Raw genomic sequence first — 9,414 nt, forward strand, 5'->3', positions numbered from 1 at the left:
GTTTTGCTGAATTGGAATCAATGGACAACCTTGTACACTTGCTATAGTTGCAATATCCGGTATGCATTTTGTGTCATACTGGTGCAATTTAAAGAATGTTAATTTCTCTGCCATTACAAAAATACGCCCCAGTGAATATGCCATCGAAGGTACGCGCATACGAGAAGACCTATGAATAGTTTTTTTTTTTAATTTTCATGTTGAATTATGAATTCATAATTTCAGTAAGGCAAAGCTGACATAGAATACTAGTGCCATTTGAAAGAACATTTGTATAAAAAATAGAAATTTGTTCTTGCCCAGAATTCTTGTGCAGATCAAAGAGCATCACAAAATGCTCCAGTAATGCAACTTGTTGGAAGTCCTTTCATCCAATTTGACAAAAAAGACTTGTCTCACCACTCAATGCCTTTAGCACCACCTCCACGTCTGTGTCCAATTAGGTTTGCTGCTGTACATATCTGAAAGCACAAACAACATTTAGGAAAATGTAAAGCTTTTATTACACAAAGAATGTACCTATATCACAGTGGCTTCCAGTGAGAATTATGTTGCAACATTAAATAACTTCTGACTAGCTCTCACTCAACAGCGATCACAACACATTATTAAACAACTTCTGACTAGCTCTTACCAGATAGCTATAACAACACATTAATAAATAACTTCTGCGTAGCCCTGCTAGACAGCTATGACAGCATTTATAGTACTTAAAGGTATTGTGCCTTAACACTCAATTTTCAATCAGTCACACCTGATTGCGCTGAACTTGCGTTTGACCTACTTGCTTTCGATCTCGCTTTCAGTGCAGTCAGCACTTTTATGCCTCTGGTGGTCAGTTTAGAGCTGTTGATGCCCATCATGTGCTCTAGCAGGCACAGCGTATTTTTCGCGGATGAGACCTATTCAATGTTGTGCGCCCAGTACATCGCAAAAAGTAACGACAGTCCTGACGTAAAATCAAGCACGTCTACACAGACATCCTCGCACTTGACGCACATGGCCTCAGAAGATACGGGGTTTTCACCAGTGTAGAGCAGTGTCGGGTGTGTGAATTCCTTCCCTGGTGTCTGCAAAACAAAGATACGCATGATAAGTCCTTACTTGAGAGAATTTTTTGGGGAACATGGAGGCTTGCAATGAGAAGTCACTGAACAAGGAATTTGTGACAATGGGACCTGTACATTGGCTGCCCTGACCAAGACAAGTGCTTCTGGCATGTTGGCTCAAGCAACATTCCTTGTCTGACGTGTCATCATTGGTTCTTGGTACTCAAGAACAACTGCATTTCAGACAATATTTCAAAAGAAGTGTAGTGTTTTAGTTGAGGGTTGTACAAACAAAAATTTAAGCAGTGCAAAAAGATTAAAAGTACCACTGCTTCTGCTTAAACAACACGTGAACGGTTCTCTATATATTCCAAGCACAGAAAAGTTCTTCAGATTTACTTTAAACCCAGTGAGCACCAATGTTATTTTGGTAAGAAAAATGACTGTGCACTGTAACTATATTATCAGAAGTTGCTTTTGCAAAAGATCTGGATTGTACCCGCACAAGCTCACCAAAAATGCTTATGCTGCTTTTGTCTTGAAACCAACACTGAACAACTGCAACACAAATTTTTCAGATGAATACGATAAGCACTTCCCTCTTATGTTCGACCTCTATTGTCATTTTGACGATGCCTGTTATGGTAGCAAGCATAATTTTTTTCCCTACTGTTTTCATTCAAATCCCAAAAGGAAAGGTTGCATGAGTTGGGTTAGTGAATAAAATGGCACCAATAAATAGTTGTAGCCACAAGGTAGGCCAACATACCGTGGTTTTGGCCGTACCACGAGTTGGAGGCGCAGTTGACATTTACGCAACAAAGTGTGATCACAGTACGCACTAACTGGTAGCCATAAAAAGAACTACTACGGCTGAAACTGTCAACAAAGAAATTGGGCTCTTTGAGGACTCATAATAATTGTTTGGTTTTACATTCTCAAATCACGATATGATTATGAGGAATGCCGTGGTGGAGGGCTCTGGAAATTTTGACGACCGCCTGGGGTTCTTTTGCACCTAAATCTAAGTACACGGGCCTGCAGCATTTCGTTTCCATCGAAACGCGGCCACCGCGGCCGGGATTCCATCCCGCAATCTTCAGGTCAGCAGTTGAGCACCGTAACCACTAGAACGCTGTAGCTGGTTGCTCTATGAAGACCCAGTCAGGAATTCACTGCAACTGTGTTTTAACCCCTAGCAAATTTAAACTGTGTCCTACTCTGTCCAAAGATACTTCACAACTTGTGAACAATTCCAGAACTGTGAAACACCACCACTGCTGCTCGCCAACATTATCCTCAGATACATCCCTTTCATCTGCCACAGTGCTAGGCAGCAGATATGCACTTCACGCCACCACCAGGGCTGCCCACGCACAAAAAACAGCCTGAATTAGCATCCTGACCATTCAAGAGAACAAACAGCGCTTGTACAACTGGAAATACCCACATGAACACTTTACGCCTGGCTCTCAGGTATTTCTGCAGTCCCCGTCCTGTCATGTTAAACTGCTAAAAAAGCTGCTATGTTAAAAAAAGCTCACATATTTTGTGACGTGATGCTGCCAACATATAAGATCATCCCTGTTGTTCACACAACTTCATTAGCCCTCAGAGTTCAGAGACACTGTACATGCAACACGCCTCAGATCCTATGACTGTTCCATTACCCCGAAGCCTTAATACATCGTGACAATGCTACTGCCGCTGGAGGTGACGCTATGTGCACATAGCATGGTCTCTTGGTCACGGATGCACGACAAAGAGAAAGAAGTGGCCTAGCCCGGACTGTCAGCTAAACTGGCCGAAGCTGCAAATGATATTAACGCGATAGCGTTAAAGAGCTCGTATCGCAGAAATTGCGCTGTCGGCGTCGGGGCCGTTGGTTGTGAGCGAAAAATCATCATCATGTCCGTGACCGAAAAATCGAAAAAGCTGCAAATAAAATAAATAATAAGAATGTTCGGTCCGAATGAGAATCGAACCCAGGCCGTCTGCGTGGCAAGCAGGTGTTCTACCACACAGCCACGCCTCTGCTTGGAGCTGCACCGAAAGTAACTTTCATGCTTCCCAAAAATACGCGTCCTGTACACAGGTGTCACAGTACCAGATGTAATATCGCAGTAATATTGCGTGGTACAAGCGTACATTGCCATAGGGCGTCACACCATGCCAGTATCCTAATGACTTGGTGGTTTAAAGACAGCCACCCATTACAAAAGGCGCACACATTAGTGCGCGTATTCCCTTAAAACCACGTAGTGGGTGCATCGCAACTTCGAAGAAGTTTCTCGCGCATAATTGCTCCTGGTTTAAAGCATGCTACCCATTACATAAGGCACACGCCTTAGTGGGCGCATTCTGTTAAACCCTCGTAGTGTTCGAACTGCGCAGTAGGAACAGAATATCGCTATCGCGTTCAGCTCTTAAAGGCGAAGCTTAAGCGTCCCCCAATTTTTGCAAATATATCTTGTAAATAGCCTCCAATGTAATCGCCCCGTCATTCGCATCACATCATTGCACTAAAAACATTCAAATGGTGCAAAAACTTGCAGGAACCACATAGGAATTAAGGCATGTCCACTTACAGCTACTGTCATAGTTTACCTTTGTGCTATCCTAGCTCCTAATATTTTGCCACATTTGTACATAATTTTTATTACTTAAAGTTTATGATACTTGCTTGCACAAAATGTTCCATATTCTTACCATTTCTGTGAATATTTCACCCCCTCGCTCGTTGACGAGAAATGGAAGGACCATGATGGCACCCACTCCTTTGGCATCTGGAGAGAAAAACCACAGCAGTGAAAGGTGTGCTGCTGCTGACCAATTCTGCTGCCTGTAATTATTTAGCAATATCGCTAGTCCAACAACATTGCCAGCAGTACATTTTAAAAGGCTCACACAATCCAGGAGCAATCCACTTCAAGAATTTCTGAGGCATAATTCAGTACTACAACAGCGGTGAACAGGAAATGCATAAAGCAGCTTCAAAATGAAGGATATTCATAATTTATAAATATTCAAGGCTTGCTCTTTCACTATTCGATGAGTGGTCTGCTTCTGAAGAAAGTTGGAGCCCTTACCCTATGAGGGAAATGGGGGTAATCGAAGCTTTTGAGTGCGTGCCTGACACACTACTTTTCTTTCTTTTTTTTTACGCGGTGCAATGCTTCCTCCCAACTGTTTCCTTCCTCCATGCCGGGAATCAAACCTTCATCCACGTGTTTAGCAGCGCAACACTTCAGCTCCTAAAGGTAACAACAACAATCATGCATTCATATACAGGCAATTATGACATGTGGCAACGTGAAATGAGGAGGATTGCTGCCACTGTAGCATGCGCAATGCACATGAACACTAGCCTTACATCATACTAGTCTAACTTAAAATGGCACAAAAACTATCAGCATGGTATGGACCAGAACCTGCCATCACCTATCCAATTATATTGTGAACAGTGTTAATGCTTTGAAAAGTATGTGGCCCACATATTTTGAAAGGATTCAAACTCGTGTCTTTTAAATGCTTCTTTTGATCCTGGTTGGAATAAATCAAAGTAAATAACTCATGTGCTTTGCCTCTAACGACAGTGAAGAGCGTGAACTTACAGTTTCTTGCAATCCTGTTGTCCACTGACATGTCTGCCTGCAGAGAGCAAAGGGTAGTCTGTGCTGCGCGCTTTTGTGCCGCTGCATTGAGGATGTGCTCACTGAATTCTCTCAGTGCGCGCAGTAATGCTTCATCAGGTGATACACCAGTCAGGCGACGGCATTCATTCAAGATCTGTAAAAAGTGCATTCTTTGGATAGGTCTACCAGCTTAAAGGGCAGGCCAGTACCCATTTTAACAATATTAGCATAACTCATTAATAGTTGTTTTAAGTAAAGTGTTATTACTTATGATAAGGATCTTTCCTGCTTCTCACTTTTCATGTAAAATTAACATGGTGTTTACTGTAATAGTAGCTGTGTATCAACCACTTTTGACAGCATAAGATAGATTAATGAGGAAAAAAAATCAATTACCCTAGGCAAAGAAAATTAATAAGGTTGAAAAAAAACAATGCAGCAGCAACAAGGTTTGTTCTCGGTTGGTACTCGAGCACAGACAGCTGCAAAAACATGAAAAATGAATCGGGATAAAGATTCTAAACTCTCAATGAAAACAACTACGACTGAAACTTTTCTATGAAATATTTAATGGAAAAACCAGCATTTCAAAGGAAATATATACTGACACAGGTCTCATTATGTCTCATCACGTACTGATGATTGTTTATATTTTTAGAATACCGTACCAGATTTAATACGTATGTTAACTCATGTTTTGTTCATTTCACTTGAGAATGGAATCGCCTATCAAGTCAGCAATGATGCTATGCAAATAAAGATATGTTTTTCTCAGCATTGTAACCCCCTGGCTATAGCACCTTCAGGCTAAGCAATGTAATCGCTGGATAAAGAATAAATAATGAAGAACCAGTAGCTCCTCACTGGAAGATTCTCAGAAGTGTGAAACCATAATTGTTAATTACTTATGAGGCCTATATTCTGCTCTTTGAAAGAAAGGCCCGTACTGTCCTTTCTTTTTACACTGTGGTATAGTCACTGCAGCTAGCATGTAGCTGCCTACTCTTTCTCTACATAGCATAGTTACTTGCTCTGAGGAGTGTACTGCCCTGCTTTATTTTCACACTGACTGTTAAACAGCTGGAAGTGTTCTATATGCTTCCTTAAGTACACCAAGTAAAAATCTTTGTGGGACCTTTGTGGTCATCAGCTTGCCGGTAATTACACTGTCATGCTGTTCTACACAAACAGTTTTCCTTGACGACCAAGCCAGAGGATGCTTATGCATTAAAAGTATCACTGTTATCTGTTCTTGTTTCCTTTATTGTTCACACTGTTTTACCTTGCTGCAGCAGAATGAGTTCGGCAATATTGAACAGTGTATTACTCCTTTCACAAAGACAACCTTACGTGCAATTTGAGAAAGCGTACTGATGTGCACCAAGTGTCACTTCGGTGGTACACTGCCACATAAGAAAGAGAAGTGTACTTTGGAAATTATGGCAACTGTGGTGGGTAAGTCAACAGGACAGCGTACACTTGTTGGCCTAGCTAATATTTTCTTAAGCAATATTGTGTCATTATTGTAAACTAAGTCTAGAATAAGCTTTAGGTAAAATATGACAGACGTAGCTATGTCTGCAAACTGCCTGAGAGTGAGAATAGTAAGCATTTTGTAGCGTCAGCTACACTGGCCGACCTCGAGCAGTTTCGCGTGCACGTCCGAGAGCTGCGCTGCGCAAGCGCGAGAAGTGACCAATGCGTCGGGCGTTGGGGCCATAGAGATGGCAGCGTGTTACTACACTGACCACCGAGCCGTCTTTGTGGCAATAGAGAAATGGCGTTGAGCAAAAAATAAATATACATGTGTGACATAATGCATACACCATGTGTGTATCAATGAAGCAGCAGTAAGCATGATAATCAAGCTAATCCTAGACAACCAGCAGAGAGAGCTAAGAATAATCAGCTGAACCTTAGCTCACGCTACGTATATCCTGGCATAGCCGAGCCAAGCCACTACAATTTTTTTGTAGTATAGAAACAATATTCTTAATAACCAATACATTAGCTTAAAGATACTACTGACTCAGCTTTCTTTATTACTTAATTTATTTTTTAGCCACTGCTACAGAGGCTACACACTTCCACATAGGGAAGTCGGCTTGCCAAACATTCGCTGGCGAGTCCGTTCTGCAGCAAGCATCTCTAAGCATTCCTATGTGACAGTGTGCAAATGACACTAGCGGCAAAGTGTACTTGCTCCAGGTTGCTCGTGTGACAGGGTTATTTGCTGAATGACCGATTTCAAAAACAGCAGACGGTCAATTTTCACATTTGATGAGGCATCTAAGGCTTTCACCTTAATAAATAGTTGTCAGCAAATCTGAAGCTCTTGCTACATCTTCTGCATGAGCAGTAAAAGCTGCACGCCAATAAAATTACCCATTTGGCATTTTGGGGGAGTTTACTGTAAATAGTGAACACCTTACTACAAAAGATAATGCCATAAAGCTATATTTTCAGACTAGCATAAATTCACAGGAAATTATGACTATTAGCTTTTACTTCTTGTCTTCGAAAACGAGGACAGGGATATTTGCTTTTAACAATTGTAATTTTCATATTTACTTTTACTTAAGGGCTACAGAATACATCACTAATTGGGCACAGCAAGACAGTTTAGAAAAGATAATAATTATATCTGGGGTTTTACATCCCAAAGCCACAATATGGTTATGAGAGATGCCATAGTGGAGGGCTTTGGAAATTTGACCCCTGGTGTTCTTTACCATGCACTGACATCGCACAGTACACAGGCCTCTAGCATATCGACCCGAAGGTCGAACGTGCAAACTTTGAGTCAGCAGCCAAGCACCGTAACCACTGTTCCACTGAGGTGCACGGTTTAGATAAAATGACAGATCTAAAGTACACATAGGGTAGACATGAAAGCCATCAATAGTGCTGTACTAATGCAGTGATCATGTAACCCAGACACCTCTGTAACACCCCTTGGGTCTTGATTGTACTGAAGTAAACAAATAATGTACTAGTACAATTCGTTGTTGGGCTAGCTGGTGCATTGGGCAGTTAGCACATTTTTGGTTGGATATAATTCCTGGATGTAAACAAATAGTTGAGGATGGTCACAAATTATAACCAAGCAAGGATGTAGCCTATGCTAGGAAGTTCCTTAATTACCTTACATCTTTGTATTTATCAATGCCCTTTATTGTGGTAAGAAGGTTTGTGCAATGTATTATAGTAAAGCATCTTCAGCCATATAGCCTAAAGGTATGGCACAGATTTGAATACGTTTTACAGCATGAAACATACATTTTGTCAAGTCATTGCTTAGTTCAGTGTTGATCAAGATTATTAAGGAGCTTCAGCTTGCCAGTTATGATTATGCAGGAAAACCAATTCTCAATGGTGCAGAAGTTTTATTTATTTTTTATTTATTTATTTATTTATTGTACCCTCAGGGTCCGAAGTCATTACAGAGGGGGGTGGGGATACATAAAGAATACAGCAAACAGCAAATCATAAAGGAACAAAAAAAAGTGAAAGTACAAATTGGCTGGCGAAAACTCACAACAAGGCAAAAAAAGGAAAAATAGCAGTGGGAATACACGAGAACAATTTTGATAATAAGAGAAAAAAATTATACAAAGAGCAACAAGCATAAATATATTCACAAAGCAATTGTTTTACGGAACATATTAATATCTGCTATGTCAGCAATGTCATGGGGCAGGGCATTCCAACTGACAAAAATTCTCGGTACGAATGAGCCATGAAAACATTTAGTGTGACAAGATGGAATCCCAACTTTATTGCGGTGATGAATGCGAGCTGGTATGTACGAGGGCCTTGTGGGTAATTTGTTATAATAATAAAAACTATTACAGAATGAACAATTAGGGTCACTCACCTCCTTCTCGAGGGTTAGGGCTGGATAGAGGCCCACGACGTCAGTCAGGCTCATGCTGTCCAGCTCAATACTTTTTCTTCTCGCAGCAGTTGTTCTCAACATTGAGTCTTCGACTTTTTTCATATCAGGGTTTTGCTTCTTCAGCTCCTTTTTCATGAAGTCAGTTGCTTCAGTGACGAAGGCAGCGTCCATTTCGAATGTAGGCTTCACAATAGTCTGAAAACTGAATGTAAAATATAATTAAAAGAACTCTGGAAAAAATTCAGAGAAACTAACATTGCACAAATCATTGCTTGTATTTTTGCACAATACAGCAACATAGGCTGATATGGTGGGGCGAAGAGTCAAATGGGCAGACTGCACAAAGTTCTGGTATTTCCTTTCTAGCACCAGGCGATGAGTGAATACTGATGTGTAACAATTATTGGTTTGTGGAACATCGTCTTATTTGGATAGAATGGCGGGCTTATTTTGGAGGTAGCAAAATACTGAACTACACTTTAGTGGTGAGAATCAGGTCAAACAGACGCTCCAAACTACAAGTGCTAAGAAAGCAGGCCTAGAGAAAGTCAGTTCATTGAAGAGATTGTATGGGGAACCAGCGCTGCCCAGGTGGTGCGCCTAAAATTTACACGATGTGCCGCCCTGCCGAGCTAGCTGAGAAACATTTAGTAATACAGAGCCACCGCGAGGCGTACGACGGCACGTTCAAACGCATGCTGAACGTCATTCGACACCTACCACGGCTTTTGTTCGATGTGCGTCGTTTTGTAAGTACTTTGGAACGAGCAAGACTAGCGAAGATTGGGACACTTCGCTGCACTTTGGCACAGCGGGCAAGCAGCGATGCCAC

At 41.4% G+C, this 9,414-nt stretch overlaps 1 protein-coding gene across 1 annotated transcript; it reads right to left on the bottom strand.

Moving 5' to 3' along the window:
* Positions 1-902: 902 nt before the first annotated feature.
* LOC119397284 (uncharacterized) lies at positions 903-8,753 on the bottom strand. Its single transcript, XM_037664713.1, has 4 exons — positions 8,562-8,753; positions 4,664-4,838; positions 3,759-3,835; positions 903-1,070 (listed from the first exon to the last, which is right to left on the bottom strand). The coding sequence occupies exons 1-4, from the start codon at positions 8,751-8,753 to the stop codon at positions 903-905; spliced, it is 612 nt and encodes a 203-aa protein (XP_037520641.1).
* Between the last annotated feature and the right edge of the window lie 661 nt (positions 8,754-9,414).

This window comes from Rhipicephalus sanguineus, chromosome 6 (genome assembly GCF_013339695.2).
Source record: "Rhipicephalus sanguineus isolate Rsan-2018 chromosome 6, BIME_Rsan_1.4, whole genome shotgun sequence".
Taxonomy (NCBI): domain Eukaryota; kingdom Metazoa; phylum Arthropoda; class Arachnida; order Ixodida; family Ixodidae; genus Rhipicephalus; species Rhipicephalus sanguineus.

What these genes read in the sequence shown, in the direction of transcription:
- LOC119397284 (XM_037664713.1), bottom strand. Translation starts at nt 8,753, where the DNA reads ATGGACGCTGCCTTCGTCACTGAAGCAACTGACTTCATGAAAAAGGAG. An exon ending in CCCTAACCCTCGAGAAGGAG is followed by an intron (nt 4,839 to 8,561) that starts GTGAGTGACCCT and finishes CACTTTTTACAG; the next exon opens with ATCTTGAATGAATGCCGTCG. An exon ending in GTGAAATATTCACAGAAATG is followed by an intron (nt 1,071 to 3,758) that starts GTAAGAATATGG and finishes TTTGTTTTGCAG; the next exon opens with ACACCAGGGAAGGAATTCAC.